At 34.8% G+C, this 23,870-nt stretch overlaps 2 protein-coding genes across 3 annotated transcripts; one reads left to right on the forward strand and one right to left on the reverse strand.

Annotated features, from left to right (window-relative positions):
* Window positions 1-616: 616 nt before the first annotated feature.
* Window positions 617-15,349, forward strand: LOC114733568 (calcium-transporting ATPase 9, plasma membrane-type-like). Its single transcript, XM_028921038.1, has 33 exons — window positions 617-922; window positions 1,723-1,839; window positions 1,936-1,975; window positions 3,318-3,433; window positions 3,523-3,654; window positions 3,739-3,828; window positions 4,722-4,791; window positions 5,028-5,098; window positions 5,170-5,253; window positions 5,338-5,415; window positions 5,493-5,564; window positions 6,177-6,260; window positions 6,666-6,748; window positions 6,844-6,952; window positions 7,047-7,102; window positions 7,227-7,269; window positions 7,376-7,459; window positions 8,233-8,370; window positions 9,297-9,362; window positions 9,444-9,542; window positions 9,634-9,747; window positions 10,083-10,250; window positions 10,573-10,632; window positions 10,824-10,988; window positions 11,168-11,284; window positions 12,090-12,188; window positions 12,423-12,560; window positions 13,152-13,252; window positions 13,490-13,535; window positions 13,651-13,779; window positions 14,011-14,118; window positions 14,203-14,294; window positions 15,158-15,349. Exons 1-33 carry the CDS (start codon window positions 722-724, stop codon window positions 15,270-15,272), a joined length of 3,285 nt encoding a protein of 1,094 aa, XP_028776871.1. The 5' UTR covers window positions 617-721; the 3' UTR covers window positions 15,273-15,349.
* A 1,998-nt stretch (window positions 15,350-17,347) lies between these two features.
* LOC114733564 (protein MANNAN SYNTHESIS-RELATED 1-like) lies at window positions 17,348-22,082 on the reverse strand. 2 transcript variants are annotated; one of them, XM_028921036.1, is made up of 7 exons: window positions 22,066-22,082; window positions 21,217-21,370; window positions 20,291-20,426; window positions 20,105-20,175; window positions 19,426-19,511; window positions 18,050-18,629; window positions 17,348-17,905 (listed from the first exon to the last, which is right to left on the reverse strand). In XM_028921036.1, the coding sequence occupies exons 2-7, from the start codon at window positions 21,316-21,318 to the stop codon at window positions 17,627-17,629; spliced, it is 1,254 nt and encodes a 417-aa protein (XP_028776869.1). In that variant the 5' UTR covers window positions 21,319-21,370; window positions 22,066-22,082; the 3' UTR covers window positions 17,348-17,626. The 2 variants fall into 2 exon arrangements, with proteins under 2 accessions (XP_028776869.1, XP_028776868.1); XM_028921035.1 differs by lacking the exon at window positions 22,066-22,082 and adding an exon at window positions 21,524-21,540.
* Between the last annotated feature and the right edge of the window lie 1,788 nt (window positions 22,083-23,870).

The following is a 23,870-nucleotide window of genomic DNA, read 5'->3' on the forward strand; positions in this document are numbered from 1 at the left end:
GAGGTGGAATTAGAGAATACCACTTCTCCCCATAGTATTCTCCAATCCCACGTACATGGATTTAGCTAATCCCATGTAACAAGCAATCTCTTATACTAAACACTCTTTTAATAGATTTTCTCAATTACAATCTTAATCCTAATCCCTCCTTTTTAATGCTTCATACCAAATGTAATCAAAATAGACTGAAGTCTTATATTTAGATAAAAATATATATATATATATATATATATGCGTGTATGCATTTGGACTCCTACAACAACGTGAGATTCTTTTTGACTCACTCACACACAAACTACAAAAAAAATCCAGGTCATGCAGGTCCCCGGCTATCCTATGTTGGCGTTGGCCATTAATAGTGAGGGGAAGAGAAATGAAAGGAAGCTATAACGAAGAGTTTGTTTTGTGTCCACCAAATATACGGACGGCCAACACGCAACAACAGTCTTGCTTTGCCTTTCATTTGCGTTGGCGCCAACGCCCTCTCTCAATATAAGATTTCCCCTTTATTTCCTTTTATCTCTTTTGCTCATTTAATAAAAAATAAACAATTTTATATTATCAGAGTATGATCATTTCTCGCATTTCTGAGTTCTTTTGCCGCCAAGGTGGGGGCTCCCTATAAGGAGCTTTTCCCTCCAAATTATCGCTCCTTCGGGTGGCTTAGCCTCCCAATCTCTGAATAACCTCATTCTTCAATTCTGTATCGAAGGCCGAAGCCATGGAGCCGTCCATCTCTCGTAGCTCTAATGCCTCCACCAATGGCCTCCTCTCCGTCAACATCCCCAGCCACAATGATGTCGAACCCCTCCCTCCTCGGATCAATGCCGACGACGATGACGACGATGTTGTCGATCCCGATGATCCTTTTGATATCACTCACACCAAGAATGCGCCGGCTGAGACACTCCAGCGATGGAGAGTAAGCATTTCGATCCCATTCTCATTTGTGTTAAACGCATTTCTCCTCCTCACCATTCACACGCTTCGCCTCTCTGGTGCATTCATGATTCTTTTTATTTTTAACAACCAATAATGTCAATGTGCATTGTCTTGATTGTGTATTAAATGATGTCTCTTGTGTAAATACACTTGGTTAGTGTAAATTCTTTGCGCTTGGATAATGATTGATCGAGGACGTCGTTAAGAAGGATTTTTCATTACATGATGAAACCGTAGTAATTGATGATTTAATGGATTTGCTGGAGATTTTTTTTTTCTTTATTAAGAAAGTTGCAACGTTTAACAAACTGGAAATGCATCCACTATCAGGTGTAATTGATGCGAGGCGCACGCAAAATCAAACCTATAACACAATTAGATTACGACAAATTTGGTGCAGGAATGTATATGTTAAATGTTGATTGGATAAAAATATATGTACTATATTTTAGACAAAAGATTAAAGCAGCTTATTTGGTGTCGCCAAAATTTTTTTTGGTCAACCTTCTTTGAAATGCTAATTTTTGTTCTGCAAAAGCACTCAAAGCGCTCCTTCTGAGCAATAACAATGAAATTTCCCTGTGAAATATATTGAAAGGAACGTTTCCGTGGATAGAAGATATCAATAAGAAGAAACTGATTGATGATATAGTTTTTCTTTGCTAAATTCACTCGTCTAAGCCATTTAACACTATATATATATATATATATATATATCGATCACTTGCATTGAAGTGTGCTTTTGCAATGCATCTGAACTGAGTTCTCGTATATTTGCAGCAAGCGACTCTAGTTCTCAATGCTTCCCGGCGTTTTAGATATACTCTGGACTTGAAGAAGGGAGAGGACGAAGAGCACAAGAAAGGGATGATAAGAGCCCATGCTCAAGTCGTACGAGTATGTTTCTGAATCTTGCAAAGACATTTCCAAAGTGTTATTATGTTTTTAGTTATCTTGTTCTTTCCTCTAATCGGTGACGGGTTGTTCTATTAGGCAGCGCTGCTTTTCAGATTAGCCGGTGAACGTGATCTAGGTATGCCTACTTTCTTATAGGTTCGCCTTCGAAATTTCTTTTTTTTTCCATTCTTTCGTCATTCTGACGATTGTCTTGTTTACCAAAAGCTTACAAAGATAATGACTGCCCACTTAATTGACCAATGCAACAATTGATTAACGAGTTGTATCCTGTTGGCGGGAGTAGAATGTTTGTGATATACAGAAACTCAAGTTTATGGAGATAAAAAAGGTCAACAACTGACATTAAGTCTTTTTTCTCCCCACAAAAGAAAATCAAGTTTACGTGGGTTTTGCTTTCGAAGCTGTGCTCAGTGGATTTTTTTAGGGGTGAGCTACATGCTACCCTTCTTTTAAAATCCAGCCCGCCACCTTTAAAGCCCAACATTTTATCTCCTGAAGCTACCAATATTTAAAACCTTGAAGTCAATTAAACATAACATCTGAAATCGAAGATATTCATTAGGGTTTGATATTAAACCCAATCTCAAGATTTTCCATCTTCCCATAATGTCATCGCCTTTTTATAACTACTACGTACTTGTTTAACTTGTTTTTAACTTTTTATAGAAGTATCTAACGAAGACAAAATTTCAATTTTTGTGTACAATAATTAAAATTAAGCTATAGTTCAAAAGAATTTTACGTAGATTTCATTGATTCAAGGTCCCGCATTTGAGCTTTAAGAATACAGAATTGATAAAAAAAATTAGCCGGAGGTCTTCTTTCTCGCGTCTGCTGGAGACTATTTTTTTTTTAAGTATTTTTTTTTAGAGATTATATATTATTGAAATCCGCTTGTCTCTCTATATTTGTCTATCATCTTCCACGTCTAGACTTCTATTATGCATGCGTCGATTCCTGATGTTGCTGTAAATTAATGGCAGATTAGATCATTGTTAAAAGCATTATTATATCTGATCTATCATTAGTGTAATAAAAAGGTTCCCATCCTAATGAACCTTGGTGAGTTAGCAGTTTAGAACTGTTTTTTTTCGGCAGCAAGACCATCCGTTATCCTGAGCCTGCGTAGTAAATACGGACTGTCACTGGGACCCAGATTAATCTGAATTCGAACTCGACACCTACAGTTAAGAGGATACAGCTCCTTTGCTAGTTTAATAACTAAGCGCTCGGTACAGTTTAGTTTAGAAATATTTAATGGCGAAAGTCGCCAACCTTGACAAAGTATTGCAATATAAGTTGCTTTTGGGTCCAATGGGGCATATACTGCATTTATATCAACCTTGAATCTTAATCAGCTCCTAATTAACTAATTGCTGGTGCTGAGTTTGCTAATTATACTAAGGCTCTTGCATTTATTGAATCACTTAATAAAGTTCTGTATTTGAATCATGAAGCGGTAGGCACAGGAGTGTCAGCCCCAACCTCAGGTGATAACTTCGGAGTTGGGCTCGAACAACTTGTTTCAATGTCCAAGGATCAGAACATTGCTGCTTTGCAAGAAAATGGAGGGGCAAGTCTACTGTAAATATATTCTTTTGTTGCTTAAGCAGATGTTGAAGGATTTATAGATCTGATATATTCCAGTGGTAGCTTCTACAGGTTAAAGGCTTATCAGATTTACTAAAATCAGATCTTGAGAAAGGAATTAATGGAAGTGACGATGATATATTAAAGAGGAGAGTGACATTTGGAACGAATACATACCCTAAGAAAAAAGGGCGGAGTTTCTGGGTATATTCATTATAAGTCAGTAATCTATTTTTAAAATGAACTAATTAGATAATTCTAGCACTAATACTTTGTGGCCTGTAACAGATGTTTCTCTGGGATGCTTGGCAAGACCTGACCCTCATCATATTGATTATAGCAGCTGTGGTGTCATTGGCACTTGGAATAAAAACAGAGGTGTGATTAACTCTCAGTTAGCTAATAATCATCAATCAAAATAGCAAATGAAGCATCGTTAATTGATCCATGGCTATGTTGAAGGATTTGAACTTCTTGTTAAAGAAATTAGGTTGTGGGCATTTAGGTCTGACATCTATGCTCTATGACTATGATTCTTTTGCCAATCTGGATAACTGACAACTTATCAGGCATAAAAGAATTCCTTCAATGCGCTTAATCTTTATTCAAAATTAGGAAAATCGAGATGATGAGGAGAAGGAGTCTGTTGACAACAACAACAAAAATTGAGTAACCTGCAAACTTGGGAAGAGCAAGTGTGATTCGTACAATACAATTATGAGATAGAACAATTGTGGAGGTCATCTGACCAACTTGTTAAAGAATATTTGGTCATTTTCTGTCATGAAGAATTTCGAAGTATCGTCTATATGATGACAATGCATTTTCACTATTTTTTGTGTTTTGGAGTTGCACAATTTGGAGGCACAAACTCATCTAATTATCGATCACATTTACCCCGGGGGGGGGGGGGGGAAGCAACTTTGTTGCGTTAGATGTTCTTGAAACATTTCTTTCAGGAATATTACTGCTGTCCAGCAATATTAATTTGTTTGTGTTACTTCAGTACCTTGACAAAGTAAAGTGAATCATCATATGCCAGTCACAATGGACATTAATCCTTTTGCCTTTCGAGATTACTGAAATTTACTTGTTTACATTATGGTTGTTTACATGGGATTGAAACCCATTTCTTAACTCCCGTGTACTGATGGTTTCTTTGTGATGCATGCTTGTTCTGATTGCTCTTGACAATAGAATATGCTTGTTGCTTCAATTCCATTGAAATTGCTTACGTTCGCCTTGTCTTTTCCATCATTTTTTATCATTAGGGCTTGCAAGAAGGATGGTATGATGGAGGAAGCATTGCCTTTGCTGTTTTTCTTGTCATAATAGTAACAGGTATTGGATATTTCTTTTTGTTTTGATTAATGAACAACGCATTTAATCTTTTGAAAGTCCTTATAGGTGTCCATAGGATTTCCCTACAGATTAAATTCTTTGGCACCGTCGGACAGACTTTTATTTCCTTTTGAATTTATTGTGTTCTCGTTGTTCATCAGTAATCCTGATGCAAGCTATATGTTGTACTTCTTGGACTTAAGTTCTGCTGTTCCTTTCACCTTCTCGTGTGGCAGCTACCAGTGATTATCGCCAATCTCTGCAGTTCCAGAATTTGAATTCAGAAAAACAAAACATACAATTGGAGGTATGCTTTATATAATTAGAATTTGGGTCATCACTGGGAAGCCACACGATCATTTTACACGTATTATGCAGGTCATTAGAGGCGGTAGAGCAACAAAGATATCAATATTTGATGTTGTTGTTGGTGACGTTGTACCTCTCAAAATAGGAGACCAGGTGAGATCCAACAATATATGAGTTTGTTTGGTTGGAAATTGACAATTCCTTTCCCCATTATGTTTCCTTTATGGGTGCATTCAGGTTCCTGCTGATGGGGTTATAATCACTGCTCACTCACTTGCCATTGATGAATCCAGTATGACTGGTGAAAGCAAGATTGTAAGTTGTTTCTACCTACTATCCACCAAATTAGCGATTCCCTGTCCATATGATTCTTTAGCAATGATGTTCTGCAGATTCACAAAGACCACAAATCACCTTTTTTGATGTCTGGCTGTAAAGTAGCAGACGGCGTTGGTGTTATGCTGGTAAGATGAATATTTAATTTTCATCATAGTCTACTTGGCTTTTTTTTTTTTTTAAATGGTAATGGGCAACGCTTTCTTGCAATATGAATGAAATTGCTTTCATGATTTTGAACTTTTTCTCCAAAAAGTTTCTGATTTTGCTGCTTCATTTATTTTACGCAACAAGGTTCCTTTTTTGCACCTAATTCGATCTAATGACTTGCTGCCGTGTATCATATTTGAGTAGCGGTTGGGTTGGACTTTTGAGCTTTAACAGTATAAGGAACTTTGCAAGGACCCCGTAAGACGGCTGATTATGTAAAATGATTGACTATTTTTATCAATTGAAATACTCTGAATTGAATAACCTAAAATTAATAAACTTGTTATAAGGGATTCATGGGCTTCAGTTATCATCGATTTTGTACTTCTGCATTTGATTCATTTTATGATTTTTTATGTTCCAACTCATTGTAGTTCTGTTGTTTGTGGTCACTAATGTGAATCTAAGGGTATGTAAAAGTGAGTTGAATAGTCCTTTCCTTTTGTTTTGGTTATGCTTCTAGTGGTTTTCCAGGTCTTGAGACCAAAGATAGTAGAGCTGTTATGCCATCACTTTACTGCTATCTGCAGGTAACTGGGGTCGGCATCAATACGGAGTGGGGGTTGTTGATGGCAAGCATCTCTGAAGATACTGGAGAAGAGACTCCATTGCAGGTTCCACATGATCCATCCAAAACAAAGAAAGAAAAGGCTGTTGTTTTAATACTACCTCCGGTCCTAAATATAGGAGTTAGAATAAGATTCACTTTGGTCCTAAATATAAGACCTCAATCGGTTCTCTTTCCCAACTCTATAATTATTTTTTCCAAAATATCCCTATTAATTGCACATAGTAAAAGGGTAGTAAAGGGTTTTTATCTATGGGTAGTTACAGTACATATGGTTAAAAAAGGTATTCTTGACAAACCAACACATGTTTGTTACAAATAACTAACTTAACTAACTTTTTTAATATCAATAAATTAATTATCTAACTCTTATATGAAGGATTAGAAGGAGTGGTACCTTGTGGAAACTTACATGCTAAACCTTAAACTTAATTTTTGTGATACGTCATAGGTACGTTTAAATGGAGTTGCAACTTTTATCGGCATTATAGGTCTAACAGTAGCTGGTGTTGTGCTAGTGGTCCTATTGGGCAGGTAAAATTAGATAATTCTTTTTTTGTATTTAACAGCCAATCAGAGCAGATCTTATGTCATTTCTCAGTGGCTGTGATATGACTTTGGAATTGTAGATACTTTTCTGGCAACACAAAAGATCTAAATGGAAATGTCGAATTTGTTGCTGGCCAGACGAGCATCAGTAGTGCACTAGATGACGTAGTAAAAATTTTTACTATTGCAGTAAGTGAATTTTCTGGATTGTTTTTGCACATCATGTTCTTCTGCTTCTTTTGTAATTTTTATCTTTTTGAAACTAAAATAAAGAGCTGTGCAGGTCACAATTGTGGTTGTCGCAGTTCCTGAAGGTCTTCCTCTGGCTGTTACCTTAACGTAAGAATGGACTACTTGACGGTTTCATTCTGGAATAGATGTGTCTAATAGTGGGCCTCTGAAAATGTTTTTCCTGCTAATTTTTTAAAATTTTTATAATTTCTAACCTTGGCTCTCATGACAGCCTGGCATACTCAATGCGGAAAATGATGGCAGACAAGGCCTTGGTAAATCTCATTTTATTATTCTCCAATCACCAAAACGTTTTTAGTTTTGCAGTTCTTCTGTCAATTAGTTTTAGAACTTCTGTTTCTAATAACCACAGATATTCAGGTGCGAAGGCTTTCAGCCTGTGAAACTATGGGCTGTGCAACAACAATTTGCAGTGATAAAACAGGAACGTTAACCTTGAACCAGGTGGGTTCCACAGTAGGACGTTGAGATAGTCTAAATGGAGTTGGGCCATAATTTAATCCATGCTGATTAATGCTCGTATTCATTGAAGCCCAATACTTACAGTCACAACCTGTATATGGTTGAGATCTAATTTTGAACTTTCATTAACAGAGATTTGATTCAGATATAGAAAATTGTTTTGGTCTTCTCTATTCCCATCGGATCAATAAATTACTTATTCATTCATTTAAAAGCCAAAGGGAGGCCTAAAATTTTGAGATGAATGAAACCCGCAAAAGTTAATTTACATTATGCAGCCTACAAAACTCTCTGGTCTAGGTGATTTTGGGTTCATAACACATGTTGCCCTTTACCCAAAGTTTCATTTCACCTTAGATACTGGCACCCTATTGTTAAATAGCATGCAAGATGTTTTCCATGAATTTAAATAATATAACTTCATATAGATGAACACCAGAGTTTTATATTCCCTGACCCTGAAGCCAAGCAATTTCATTTCTGCAATCCTTACAAGAGCAAGGCTGCTGTCATTAAGTTGATGTGGGAAAACATAGATAAGGAACACTTCGAGCCAATCAGGTGCATGGTGAATGACCTCAGCTGTTTGATAGACCCACCCTTGTGCATACTTTTGTCCATATCCGGAAACAGACACAGTCTGTCTAGTAGTTTTTCAATTTGTTAAAAGAGAAATAGGTATCTGCATTTGTTTCGTTTAATTTAAAATCTTGCATTATCAGGTTTTAATGTTACCTGATTTTATTCCATTGTAGATGGCCGTGGTTGAGGCATGCATTGGGAGGAAGAAACTGAATTCACCTGATGACTCATCAAAGCTGAATTCAGAAGTTTTATCTCTGATAAAAGAGGGCATTGCACAGAATACAACTGGAACTGTTTTTGTGCCTAAGGTTTTCCTTTCTACTTAGTTCAGTGACAGTATCAAGTTCCCTTTTACATTTTGTGTACTGGTATCAAAACAACCAAGGAAACTCTTGGGCTTAATATTTGCAGTTTCTCTTGATTTTTTGCGGGGTTACTGTTTAAGGAACAACGTCACGTGACTCCAAACAGGAAAATGCGTAGTCATAAGTACACACGTAATTGTGCATAAAAATGCATGTATGTGATTTACTTTCAGGAGATCTGAAATTAATATAGTGTTGCCTGTGCTTTAAAACAACATGTATACTTTGAGGATTTGAGAGAAAATTTCAGGGATCTTCTTTGTATATGGCCTACCAGTTCAGTAATTGTTAATTTTGAAGTCCTAAAAGAGTAGAGACAAATTTTAAGATCGCTAGTATTTCTCAAGATAACAACTTGTGAAAAGATATAGGTGTAAGGTTGAAATATATAATGCAAATTTTTCTTACAGGAAAAGTCAGTTCAATAAGATGTTCAATTTGACTAGTGGAGAGAATATGAATACTCTGACACTCTCCATTACATCTATATGCATAGATTGAAGGCAAAAAATTTGAGTTAGCACTAGCCCTTTCAGTTCTGAACTGCAATCATATTTTCCATATAGCATATATTTATGCCTGTCCCAGATGCTCATAAAGCTGAAAAGTAATTGAACACAATGTGAACTGACAGATGAGAAATAAATCAGAATCATAGCTTCTTTTGTTACCATTGTGGTGCTGCGGTAGTCTCAATGGTGAACATTTGTTACCTGTTAGCAGAACGAAATTTCTTCAAACCTGTGCTATTGTCCTCTATAGCTGCTTTCCTTACAAAAATGGTTACTCTTAGTACTTTTCTGAATCCTGGTATTAATATCCAATAAGCATCTATAATTTTTTTCTTTTATGACTTCATTCTTTGCTAGGATGTTGGAGAGACTGAGATATCAGGGTCTCCTACAGAAAAGGCAATCCTTTCTTGGGCAGTCAAGGTATCATTAGAACATATCCTCTCACCTTATTGAATTGATTTTCTGCTGAATCTTTGTATCTTTCTTGAATCTACTTGGCAGTTGGGAATGGATTTTGATCTTATCAGGTCACATTCAACAGTTCTCCATGTATTTCCCTTCAATTCAGAGAAAAAGCGAGGTGGTGTCTTGCTGAAGCAGGTATATATTTGATAAAAGCATCACCGATTCATCTCTTCATCTATTGTATCATATGGTCTTCCATGCTAATCAAATAAAATTTCATGTTTAGAATGTGGATTCCACAGTACATATACATTGGAAAGGCGCTGCAGAGATAGTACTGGGAAAATGCTCTCAATATCTTGATTCAAACGGTTCCTTGCTTTCTATTGAAGAAGAGAAGGTTAGAAACAGTAGTTTCCTAGTGTACTCCTATAATGTTTATGAGGAGAGAAGGCCATCGCCTTGAACAATTGGATGAGATAGTTTTTGATATGCCAATAACAAACACAACTTGAAAAATATATGGAATCACACCACAGTTGAATCACTCTATGCATATATATGGTTATATTGTTGTTTCAACTTTCAAGTCACTCAAGCTGCATGGCAATTATACAATGGATGCTACAGAAACTGGATTTTTTTCAGCAGTCTAGTAACTTAGAGCAGCTGGCAATTGTGTCTTCTTTTTTTTCAAGGTAATTGGGTTATATTTCCTTTACAAATCTTTTCCAGGACTTTTTCAAGGCAGCTATTGAAGACATGGCTGCTCGCAGTTTGCGGTGTGTTGCCATTGCATACCGTTCATATGAATTGGACAGAGTTCCCTCTAATGAGGAGGATTTGGCCCAGTGGTCCTTACCTGAGGATGAACTTGTTTTGCTTGCTATAGTTGGTATAAAGGTAGAGTTCAAGGCTCTCCTGCTATGGGGCAAGAAATTGGTAGCATTTTGCTTTGTCTCATAGCTTACCTTTGTATTTAAAATAAGGAAATAATTTTTGTAAAGGCATTGATATATGTTTAATTATATTTGTAAACAATTATGGCTGTATACTTTCTAACTCCGTCCAGAATGGGGACAGCTCATTATGCGTTTTAAAATATTCTTTACTACTGCTTATGTAGTCAAGTTATACTGTGCTTCAGCACTAGATTGCTGCCTTCTTCCTGAAGAATAACCCAGTTTCATTCTTCATCTAAGCTAACAAGGATCTGTTTGTTCAGGACCCATGTCGCCCTGGTGTCAAAGATGCAGTGACAATATGCACTGCCGCTGGTGTTAAGGTGATTTTAATTTTTGTGTGTTTGATGATATAGTTCTGAAATTGGCTGATGAAGTTCGTAGATGAATTTTAGTTTAATGTGGAATATGTTAATGATAATGTCAAAATATGGTTCCTGATATTCTTATAAGCTTGAGGGTTAAGAAAAAATGTAATTAAGGAAATCCAAGCATCGTATGTTTTTTATCTCAGGTGCGCATGGTTACGGGAGACAATCTTCAAACCGCAAAGGCAATAGCTTTGGAGTGTGGGATACTGGCTTCGCATATAGATGCTGTTGAACCAGTTATCATTGAAGGAAAGACATTCCGGGCCTTATCTGAAAATGAAAGGGAACAAGTTGCTAAACAAATAACAGTATGGCTCTCTCATTGAGATTTTTGCATGTGCATTAGCTGAAAATATTTATTTAAGGAATGATATTCATTTAACAATAATGTTCTAATAAAAAATCACTCCATCCTGATCATAATCTCCTGGCTTTGAACCCACCGATTTGGGTTACTTGCTGATTGTGATTTACATGATATGCATAGGTGATGGGGAGGTCTTCTCCAAATGACAAGCTTTTACTTGTTCAAGCACTGCGTAAAGGGGGGGAAGTTGTTGCTGTTACTGGAGATGGTACCAATGATGCTCCCGCTCTTCATGAGGTTTGTCATATTTCTTGGGTGTGCAATCTTGAGGCTTGATGTTCCTTCCAAGTTTTGTAACTTCTCTAGTTGTGTAAGAAACAACCTGGAAAGATGAAATGTATTTGTTACTGAATTGCTTCATCTCTGTATTTTGAACCTTCTTTAATTGATTGCATCAACCAGAAAAAAATCATGCTAAAAGTAGTCTATTTGCTGACATGCAGTTCTGTGTTATTGGTCCAATGATGTTATGAAGCTGCTTAAGTGTGTTATCCAAGCATGACTTTAGTTCATGAAGCTTGCCTCTGTGATTGTTGATTTTATTATTGAATTGTCAGTGTTGAGCCATTGATAACATTTTGAGTGCAACAAAATTTCAAATGAGATTATTGAATTTGGGAATACTTGGGCTGCAACTTGTGAGTTGAGGCGTGTTTTCCTGTGAACAAGAACTTTCTTTTTCTTCTATAATCATGACTTACCCATTAGCATTTTGACTTTACAAGTGCCCCATCTCCCACCCCTTGCAAGAATGGGTGGGAGGTGAAATCATGTGATTAACTAGTGTTTTCTATACAATAGCAACCTTGACCAAATATGCCACCGTGCACTACATTTAGCAGAGTTTGGTGAAATTTTATCGTACCGCTTCGTGCAGTTTATTATAGAGTTGTTGGTAGCATCAAATTCTTTCTTTTGTCTCTTCTTGTGCCTTCTTTTGTTTGATCGAGGTGGTGTTCCAAAGTTCACTATTGTTAAACTTCTTTTTTTTTTTTTTTTCCATAGTTGATGTCATGTTCTGCTATTTTATTTTGTATTTTAGGCAGATATTGGTCTTTCTATGGGCATTTCTGGAACTGAAGTCGCAAAAGAAAGTTCAGATATTATAATCCTGGACGATAACTTTGCGTCAGTTGTAAAGGTACACAGAATTTGAGTGAGCCTATGATTTTTTTAAAAAGAAAAAATCGGGTCTATATCTACCCAATGATCCCATGATGAGGTGAAATAATGTACATCTTCTCTTTTAACCATTTTACCGTGGTATGATTCGGTTTTGGTTCACTTTTGTTCAGTATCACTCGGAGACACGAGTTTACAGTTAATTGGTCCAATGTGTAACTTGTTTAAGTAGTCTACTTCATTCTTCCTTTAGGTCGTCCGCTGGGGCCGTTCTGTATCTGCAAATATTCAGAAATTTATACAGTTCCAGCTCACAGTTAATGTAGCAGCTCTTGCCATAAATGTTGTGGCGGCAGTTTCTTCGGGTGATGTTCCTTTAAATGCAGTACAGGTCTCACTTTCTCCTCCTCTATTCAATATTTCGTTCTCTAATCTATAAGCATTAGCTATCACATACACATCTTACTTTCTAAAGCTTGATATAAGAGTTGAGGATTCGCATCACTCCAAAACTTCGTTATAAGAAGGCTTAGGGATGGTTCTTTTTACCAATAAACTGTAGCACACCCCCCAAACAAAGTCCTTTGACTTTGAAGCATGGACAAAGTGAAAGAGCACCATATTTTTTGAAGAGATTTAATTTTTTTGGGAGAATTGGGGGACAAGAGGGATCATACCTTTGACTTCCTTTACCATGAAAGTTCTTAATACCATGTTAAGAAACAAACTCCTTAGCTTAAGCTTGTTAGAAGTAGGCTTAAGAGCAGTTTTTGTTTTTATATAATATACCTAACTTTAGAAGTCAGGATGAAAATTAGGTATTAAAAATTGAATTCTAGTTTTTCCATGTAAATTTTCAGCTTTCAGTTTCATCTGCGGTATGAATGAAGACCGATATTTAACTAGTGGTAAATAACTGGCATGGTTAATGAAAATACATATGTTGGTTTCTGTCATTCTGATGTGTGTGTCCTTGTTACAGCTTTTGTGGCTTAACCTTATCATGGACACACTTGGGGCCCTGGCACTAGCTACGGAGCCGCCTACTGACCACCTTATGCACAGACCGCCAGTTGGTCGAAGGTTTGGAATGACTGGCTTTCTAACATGTAGTAAAATGTTTACAATTGAGTTCCCCTAACACCACGCGAAGCTTACACGTAGATACACACACGTGTTGACCAATAACTTACGAGATTAATACAAAAGTTAGCTTAGTTAACATCTTCGCTATTACTTTAAATACATCCCCAGAGTTAAATATGCTTGATTTGATCTTTAGATGCTCAGTTTCACAGTAATTTTGTGTTTGGTTTGCAGGGAACCTCTCATAACGAATAACATGTGGAGGAACTTGCTTTTACAGGTAATTTTCCTTAAGAAACCCTTTAAAGTCCCTCCCTAGACCCCATCTGGTAGGAGCCTCATGATGCTGGTATTGGAAACGTCTTTTTGGGTTAATCTTTTATTTGTCGTTGTAGGCTGTATATCAAATTGCGGTTCTCCTTGCTCTTAATTTTGGTGGAGAAAGTATTCTCAGGGGTAACTCTGCGGTCGAAACAATGCAACTGAAGAATACTTTGATTTTCAATGCATTTGTCCTCTGCCAAGTAAGTGAATATTTAAGATTCACGAATGAAATAGTCATAATGTCGAGGGAACCATGTTTCCCTTACGTCCCCAGAAAGTCTTGTTGTGTTGTATGATTTGTTTCCCATGTTCAATTGTTATATGCATGTTGAATGCTCCTTAATTATTGATGGAAATACCATGGGTCTGATCATACGGTGCAAGAATTTGCCAATTCATCCAATTCTCATTAAGTCTGCTTGAACATCCAGATTTTCAATGAGTTCAATGCTCGTAAACCAGATCAAATGAACGTGTTCACTGGAGTGACCAAGAACCGTCTCTTTGTGGGTATTGTGGGATTGACCTTAATACTTCAGGTGAATGATCATTTCTATGGTTGTTTGTTTTGATTGTTCACATCTGCATATACATGCTTTCCTAATTCCATACATATCTGTTAGGTAATCATTATAGAGTTCCTTGGAAAGTTCACTAGCACAGTGAGGCTTGATTGGAAGTTGTGGCTCGTTTCTTTTATCATTGGCCTCGTCAGGTTTGGTTCATCATTTCATTATATTCCTAGTATTATTAGCCTTTAATTATGTATTTATAAGTTAAATTCTCTCAAGTGCCTTCACCTAAATTGAGAAAAGAGATGAATACATAATAGTAGGTCCCATTTACCCACATGTTAGAAGTAAAGTCCACCATTTTGTATCTCTCTCTCTTTTCACTTCAAGAAATTTTCAAATATGAATGCCTCTATTCAGGTTGAGGTTACAATAGTAATAATCCTTCTTCTAGTACTTAATGTGAAAACTAGTTGAAGGTTGAATTTAATCCTAAATATAATAACTCAATGTACTTTGTCTTTTATATTTATCACTTTTTCCCGAACTAATTTACTAAACTTATAAACTACAAACTTTGATTGTATTTATAAAGCCTCATTTATAATCTACAAACGAGGTCTTACAAATAGGACCGAAGGTAGTAATATACTAGCTCTGATCCTTAATATAAGGTCTTGATAACCAATTTGAAAAATTAATTAAATTGGTTATTTGTAACAAATATGCAATGACTTTCCTAAATTATCTTTAATGATGTACATTGAAACTATCCATTAATGGGAATCTGTTACAATCAATAGGAATAATTTGAAAACTTATAAATTTAGAAGACAAAGTGAATTAAAATTTTATATTTAGAACCAAATCCAATAGTCAAATAATTCTTATATTAAAAACCAAATATAGTATAATCTAATGTTACGTGTGGTATTTTAAAAAGATCTGGTAACATTTGTTATAATTAACTAATTAATCTAACTTTTTTAATCTACTCAAATTAGCTAAATAGCTCTCTTATTAAGTGTCATGTGTAGTATCACTAACAGCTTTTACCTTGTCACAGTTGGCCTCTTGCAGTGCTTGGAAAGTTCATCCCAGTTCCAAAAACACCTTTATCTCGCACCTTTAAGAGGATGCTTATGCGATTTAAGAGATCAAGAACTCCTGCTACTCAATAGGTCAGCACATCATTTCTTCCTCAAAAAGAATCACCCGTGGATCTGCTTTTCCTAACCAGCAAGTGAAGTGACAATTGATAACACACGTGCTTTCTTCTAAGAATAATTTGTTTAGTGCGGACTTTTTCGGATGATCTGTAAATATATTAATATTGTCAGAGAGAATCACACAAGTTTATGAAATACTGACAGATATCACGGTTTCATGCTGCTCTCTGAGTCTGCCTGCACTTGATGGATTACTTCATGTGTCACTGTAAATTACGTTGGCATAAAAAACGAGAACCAGATGGCGTTAGGAATTACTAAAGCATATAGCTATCATCATCATGTAATATATCTTTGCCCACCTTTATATCTGGGTTGCGTATGTTTTTTACGGTATTACATCCTGGCATTGTCGGAATCACATGGCTACCGAGACCGACAAATTGAAAAGCACTGCCATGTGGTAGGTTTTTTTTTTTTCTTTTTTTTCCCCCTACGGAACCACCACTTGAAAAGACTGAAGTATGAATTATAAAATTCAATGTACAGAAAAGAACAAGTAGAAATTGGATTTAAGGATCCAAAATGAACAACCGAACATGGTAAACAGGTTAAAAAACCAAACCAATTTGATCTTCGAATCTCCTGCTTGGTTAATCTGACTGTTTCAACATCCAAGCGATTTATTATTATTATTATCGTTATTGTTATTATTATTAAAGAAATGCATATGTTTGGTTCTCTAATTTTGCAAGAAATTTCGGTTTAGTCCCTTGAATATTAAAAACATATTTTCTTTTTTTTGCCAATTTATAAACTGTATTTTCATACTCTTAATTTTAAGAGTGTTAATATTATTCAACGGAAAATGCTAATTCTACAGATTTAAATGGTGATTTAGCAATTTAATAGTAACAAACATGCTTAAATTTTAATCATTTAATAGAATCAAATGAAAACAAATGTTAGTTGCAAGTTTCCTAATGCTCATAGGTTATATTGAACTAGAAAAATGACTATATAAATTTCAATCCTTTGATATAATCAGCAAGTTGTTAAGTAGGTTTATTTTAATCTTAAAATATAAAAATGACTATGTTAAAGGATTAAAATTTAAATATGATTTGTGGATATTTAATCGTAAAATTACCATTTAACTTTGCAGCATTTTTCGTTAAATAAAACTAACAGAATTAGGATTAAAAAATTAAAAATGTACTCCTTCAATATTTAATGTAAAACCTAATTAACTAATTTAAGTAAATTAAAAATGTTAGTTAAATTAGTTAATATGATATATTTTCTAAAACACCCTAAGCATCTTCTTTAGTTCCCTCTCTTCTTTTCCTACTTGATTATTGTTAGAAATATTAATAAGATTAATTTGAAAAAAAATTAATAAACATATGAAATAAGCCTTATATCTAGAACCAACATCAACTTCACAATTAAATGAGGCTAAACTAAAACTTAATGTAAAATTAGGAGGCCAAACATATACTTTTACTTTTTTTTAATAATAATAATAATAATATAATTAATAATAATAATAATAATAATAATTATTATTATTATTATTATTATTATTATTATTATTATTATTCACTAAAAATTCATAAGTTTCCTTCAGTTATGATTGGTTGCTGAGGGTTTTCAATCAAATACAAATTGTATATTTCACGCCAGAAAAGAACAGAATGAAGCAGAACTTGCTATAACATCAGTCATTATATCGAACAAGTTTAATAAATGCAATGAACATAACATCATTATTTTTTTATCAAATAACAAAAATGAGGACTCAGTTAGGCAAACGTAATTTTTTTTTTCCCGGTGACAAGACAGCCATAATTTTACAAACTACTACTTCTGATCTTTAATATAAGAACTAATTAACTAATTTGAGTAAATCAAGAAAACTAGTTTAATTAGTTATTTATAATAAATATGTATTATCTTTCTTAAAATATTCTTACTAATCAAATGTATTAACTAGAACTATCATTATTACAAGGATTATATCAGGAAAAAATGGATAAACGTAAGAAACAAAGTTGATTAGAGTCTTATATTTGGAACCAAAACAATAGTCAAATGAGCTCTTATATTAAGGACTAGAGATAATTCATAACAACGAAAAGAAAGCACTGTGTACACATCAAATGACAGGGACTTTGGTAAAGTGAACAATAATAATTTAATGAAAAAAGGTCAACATAATCTAAGAAGGGGAAAAAATTAACACTGAAATTGTCGGTGGGTGGTTAGGACCCCCGTGTTCCACCTTCATTGAGTAAACTAATCACTGGAGAAGCAAGACCATCTTTGATGAACGCTTCAATACATTTACTTATCTTCACACCAAACTAGCAATAACAAGAATAGGCAAAGTGGTTTTTCTTGGAGACATAAGGGGAGATAAACTTGGAGGCAGAAGCAGATGAATCTACAATATCAGCTGGGACAAATATCTGAGTTCTACCCGAACCAATTCTCTTGCCAGCTACATTGGCATAGAACAAACCTGAGATTGCTGGTACGAAAACATTGCTCTCAGAAGTCACGTAAAAGTCGATCACTTTCTCGAATTCAGAACCTTCAGAATCCAGGTACTTCATCTTTTTATCCGCAGGCATGATGGCTTCCTGCATTTGTTTTCAGAAGCAATAAGCGTTTTTAATTTATGACATAAAAAACACATGAAAGTAGTATAATCTCATTTGAGTATTCCAATTACTATATTCAATCCCCGATGTACTGCATGCAAAAAGTCCTGGCTTAAATCTCACCTTTGTGTAAGTCTTGGGGAACATTTCCTTGAGAGAATCAAGGCTGTTATGCCACCTTGATTGAGTCACATAAATTGTGGTATCCTTGTCAAAACCAATCTTCCTCAAAAATGCTGCAACTTCTTGTGCATTGTAGCAGCTTTTAACTCCATCATCATCACTTCCTTGGCAACCCCTCTTACCCAACATCTCAACCCTCAAGTCCACGGCTACGAACTGGCCATCCAACTTTCGGCTCAAGGTTCTTAGTCTTTCTACCATTGAATCAACCACTTCCTTCATTTCTGGCTGTAGCTGTAAACTTGCAAACATTGCTAAGCATGAGGCAGAATCAGTATCAGCTGCATTTCCTTCCTTTCTCATGTTTATTGAAGGAAAGTAAGTTGCAAGTCTTATATTTCCCTTTGTTCTGTATATCGGCTCAACATGTTCAGCTATGTAGTCTTCAGTAACTCTATTAGGGACCTTCACAGCGGCAAGACTCCGCGTAGATATTTGAGCAGGAAAATCCTTTACTACTTTAACGACCCCCTTCATGCTTGTCATGAACACATCAACATCATAAATGTCCTCAAAGTTCCTGGACGTATCAATTCCATTAGTCATGAACAAGTACTCAATTGAGTTAAACTGTGAGCTATTCAACAATGTAGTATCTTGAGTCACATTCATCTCATCTAAAATAAACCATTTTGGAGGAAAACTTGCAATACTGGAATAAAGAAGTTGATAAATGGTGCTTAATCAACGAAGAATCTTACATCATCCCAGCCTAGGATTCTAAGGCCTCCTCAAACCCTGTGATGCTCTATATATTGCGAAGGGGGAACAGTTATATATGGCTGGCATTGATATAAAGAAAACACAGCTTTAAGAAAAAAGGAAGGGGGGAAAAAAAAAAGACAGAACGGATGGACCAACTTCTTTTCCAGTCATTTCAATCAAATTATCTCTAAGTTATAAACAAACTGAAATCTCTACTATTTACTCGATGTTCCATTATAGCAAAAGTAGTTATATCAAAAAAACTAATGCTAGATGCTCAAGAGGGGGGTAAACATATTCCAAGCATTTCGTATGAGAGGACAGAAGGGGGAAAAGTTATCAGCAAAAAGGTTATGTCAATCAATTTTGCTATATTGCCTAAAGCTCTAGCTCAAGTATCTCGGTTGATAACAAGGATAATAGAAGAAATTGAAGAAAGCAATAAGATTACGGCTACTTAACAGAAAACAGATAAGTGCCTAATCAAAAACTCTAACTATGATGGATGGAGGTCAGACTACGAGACTATGATTAAAATAATTAACAAACTCCTCCTTCAAGGCCTTGGCAAAGCATATGAAATCTTTCACAAAATGGAAATCGGCACTAACCACTTGTCACCAGGTTGGCTTCCTCGGATGTCAGGGAGAACAAGTGTTGCACCCAAACGTCTAGCAACAACCACAGCATCTGCAATCTAAACCAAGCATTACCAGAGAAGTGATGAATATAGGAAATGAAACTACAGACTCTAGCAGGAGCTGAAATTAGCAGGGAAAGAAAAGAAAAAGAATAACAAAAAAACTACCAATGTTGAAAAGTGTTGAACTCAATGATGAAGCTAAGTTAAAAATGATAATTAGATAAAGCCATATATGAGAAGCCACGCCAATGAATGAACCAATTGCATCATCATCCATCAGTTGACTAAAATATAACATAATGAACAATCATATTATCGGTTAGTTAAATGAATGGATCAGATTAAAGATAGTGCAGAGGCTGGGAAGGCTGGGTTTAAAAAGAAGAGGGCTTGAGAACCGTTTTCATTTGGCGTGTGATTAAAAAATAAAATAAAATAAAAATAAAACTTCACTTAGAAACAAAATACACGACAGGAGGGCAACGAAACCCATTTGAGCAAAGAAATATGGAAAGGATGGGGGGGGAAACCCTTTGAGGTTGGCCCAAAAACACATAAAAGGAAGAGAAATTTGAGAAATAGCATGCAAACCGATATATAGTAGATACAAAGGACTTCCACGGTAACAGAATAGTTGAATCAGGTACCTGAGAAATATGATACTCAGGACCATTAGTCAAAGAAAAAGTAACAAAGCCTTCAGTCTGCTCTACATCGTCTGCCAGCAAGCCAAGAGATGAATTCATGAGAAAGGATTGATTGAGCACAAGTGATTTTGTGCAAGTAAACTATGCGAACTCAATGATCCGGGATCCTTAAAAATAAAAACTTACCCATAGATGGTTTAACCCAGCATGCTTTTAGCTCGTCAGCATCTCCAGTCCAAAGCCCTATACTCTTCTTCACATGAGCAGCATCAAAGTTTGCTTTCCCAAAGTCAGCCGACTCTGTTCCTCCAGGAAGTTGGTCCTTGAAGTTCCAAAGAGTAATTTAAGTGAATAAGTTAATTAACCATAAATATAAAATTATCCGGTTGAACAGATCAAAAGCGAAGAATCTGACGAGCTAAGAAAATTCCATGGAGTGATAGAGTGTATGGGATAAGAGAAAGAAAGAAAGCCTTAAATTTGCCGAATTAGCTGACTTGAGCTTGTACTATACCTATTTGACTGAAACTGAATTCTGAGGTTCAGTTATTATAGTTTAGGGACGCATTTCCATTTTCTCACAAAAATTTCTTTATTTCCCTCATTTCATGCAACATCAATAAACAACCAATGGTTTCGCAGTCACCAGAGAATCATAACTTACTGGCACTCACAAATGAAATTGCCGTTTTGAAAAGGTAGCCGTTATTTTATCAAAAAATTATCAACATAGAAATTAGTATGTATAGTGTCTCGGTCAATAGGCATTCAAGTACTGCGTCCTTGTTTAAAAACTAAGATCTATCATCTCTACTTGCTCTTGCTCTTTCTCTGGATAGACATAACAATGGGTTCGGTTTAACCCTTCAGTTTCATGTCAAATGAACTCATCTGGCTTCAATATCTCACTCCACTTTAACCGTGACATCAGGATATGATTTCTGGTGAACAACAACAACTAAAAAATGCAAATGGAAATTCAACACCATTTGCAAGATTAACCGGATCGAGGCACCAACTTTGAGATATAGAAAAAGAACAAGGCAACCAAGATGGCTGAAAAGAAAACTGTGGTGAATGCGATAATATGAGTGAGATTAAGTCGTACTTACTTCCACTGAATCAAAATGGTCCCTTTTGATCATATTGCCAAGCATCACGAACATGGTGAGGGTGAGAATGCCAGCCACCACTTGCTTCAAATCGAACCCCATGGTGCGCGTCTTCCTTTTGGATCTTGAGAATAGTTCTGAGGTCTCAGACTCACTGTAAGTGGGCGAAGATCAGAATAGAGAAAGAAGCGTAAACCTCAGTTTTTAAGCAGCATAAGGGAAAGTACAAAGGATGAAGACCCAGAAGAAAGCTTTTCGAGCTGAAATGGAAAGCTTAGCCAAAAATTGAGGAAGAAAGAGAACGCACACCCTCCAGTGAGAGCGTCAAAGACCGAAATTTCTTGTTTCTTTGCAAGCAGAAGATCCTTTTACACACCACCGACACTTTCCGATAAAAATCATGGGCTGCCCAACCTCTTACGTGGATTTGCTTTGTCTTTAGGATTCGCTTTCACTAATATAAATAAACATGCTGTCAACTCAGTAATCGCCCTGTCGCTTGGATTTGTTGAACGGTTGATGGGTTAGATTTGAGAAAAGAGCCGCTGATTGATTACAGATGGAAGAAGACCAATCTTTAATTTATCGTTATCTAGGTAAACCCCAGATCTTGAAATCGATGGCCACGCATTAAACAAAAGAGCAAGTTGGAAAGTAAAATTCAGGCAGCGGAATTCTTCAGGACAAAAACCCAATATATTAACTAACAGTACAGTAAGATTTTGTCAATGACTGAGATGAAGAAGAAGATGTAGATCCCGAAGGTAGACGCAGATCTCAAGGTTTTAGGTTTAACCCTATTCAAAATTCAAACGACAAAACAACAAAAAAAATGAAAATATTAAATACCTGATTCACTTCCAAAGGATCAAGATTCTCTCTCCTTCGCTCAAGCTGCAAAAAATGCTCAGAATAGTGGTTAACAATATCTTTCTATGCTTTTATACTTATATTCTTACGATCGACAGATGTATTGAACATTTTTGTAACAAAAGACAACCTACAATTATATTTATTCTTATCAAAATAAGTAAAGTACTACCTCCAATCCTAATTATAAGAGTTAGTTGACTAATTTAAGGAGATTAAGAAAAGAAGTTAAGTTAGTTATTTATAATAAATATGTGTTTTCTTTCTTAAAATATTCTTGCTAATCAAGTGTATTGGTTATAGTTACTATTGTTAAAAAGACTATCTTAAAAAAAATACATAAATATGAGATACAAAATAGATTAGAGTCTTATATTTAGTATTAAAATAAAAATCAAACAAGACTTTATATTAATAACCGGAGGTAGTATTTAGTTTTTATGTAATAGTACTACTTCAATAAAATTTAAATAAATTGCTGTATTTTGTATAAAAAAATATTTAAAGAAATTTCGGGCATTTTTGGATCAATGTTGAACTAATCCAAATTCCAGACCATGATTTTAGGTCCCAAGAGTTATTTTGCATTATTTGTTTATATATTTCAAACAAAGGTTCAGTTTTTTTTTTTTTTGAAAAAAGCCTTTAAACATAAATTACATTAAGAACTTATTTTTACCCAAATTTCAATTACAAACTCTAATATATATAAATTTCAGTTTTACAAATACTAAATCGCTATAATACATGTGTGTGTATGCAGTTCTTCATAATTTAAACGAGAAGACGTCAACGGTTAATTATCCTGACCACAATATTTGGTTTAAATTTGTCGTTAATAAAAAAATTTCGCTTGAAAGATTGAAAAATAAATAAATAAATAAATTGACTGTGTGCTTTTTGAGAAGGGCCGAGTGATGACAAAAATATAGGAGAAAGGGTTGGTTTGGACATCTCTCGTGGAAAGCTTGCGATGCAAGGGACGGTAGACGGAGATGGACTCTAAAGCCCTAATACCTGTGTTTATCTTTCTTTTTTTTTAATTACTATTTAATATTTTTTTTATTTTAAATATAAGACTCATTTTATAGTGTAATTTATAAAATTATAAAATTATAAATTACACTACAAAATAAATTTTATATTTAATGCTGTCAAACACACATATCAACTCGTCCAAATGCAACGAATGGTTTCATTGCTATAAAGCAACTATTTACCTGACATCTATAGAACTCGTGAATTTTTTTAATTTGAATTGTTTAAAATTTTATTGTTTATGGTTGTGTTTGGGTGACACCCCAAACCATGGTTTGGAGAATAAATCACCCAAACACCCACCCAAAAACCAAAACCATGGTTTTGGAAAAAGTAAAAAGTTTTTGCTTTTAGAGAAAAAAAGGAGAGTGTGAGAGCCTATAGGATATGTATCTTGTTATTTTTTTTATAAACATATTTTTTTATAAACATATTTAATCTTATATTTTATAAATATATATACATATTAATTATTTATTAATTATATTATCTTATGTATTATTAATTATGTTAATAAAAAATATATTATTAACAATTTTATTCCTTCAAATTAAAATATATCATAAAATCTATTTTTTCTGTAATTATCATATTAACTTATGTCTTTTTTTTAGTAATTTGTATATATAAAAAGTGTTTTTGATAACAACTATTCAAACACTCTCATTTTTCAAAATCACTTTTTCATAAAATCTATTCTTTCCAAAATCTATTCTTCCTAGAATCTATTCTCTAAAATCACTTTT

This window comes from Neltuma alba, unplaced genomic scaffold (genome assembly GCF_004799145.2).
Source record: "Neltuma alba isolate B1F8T4 unplaced genomic scaffold, ASM479914v2 tig00013015_pilon, whole genome shotgun sequence".
NCBI classification, from domain to species: Eukaryota; Viridiplantae; Streptophyta; class Magnoliopsida; order Fabales; family Fabaceae; genus Neltuma; species Neltuma alba.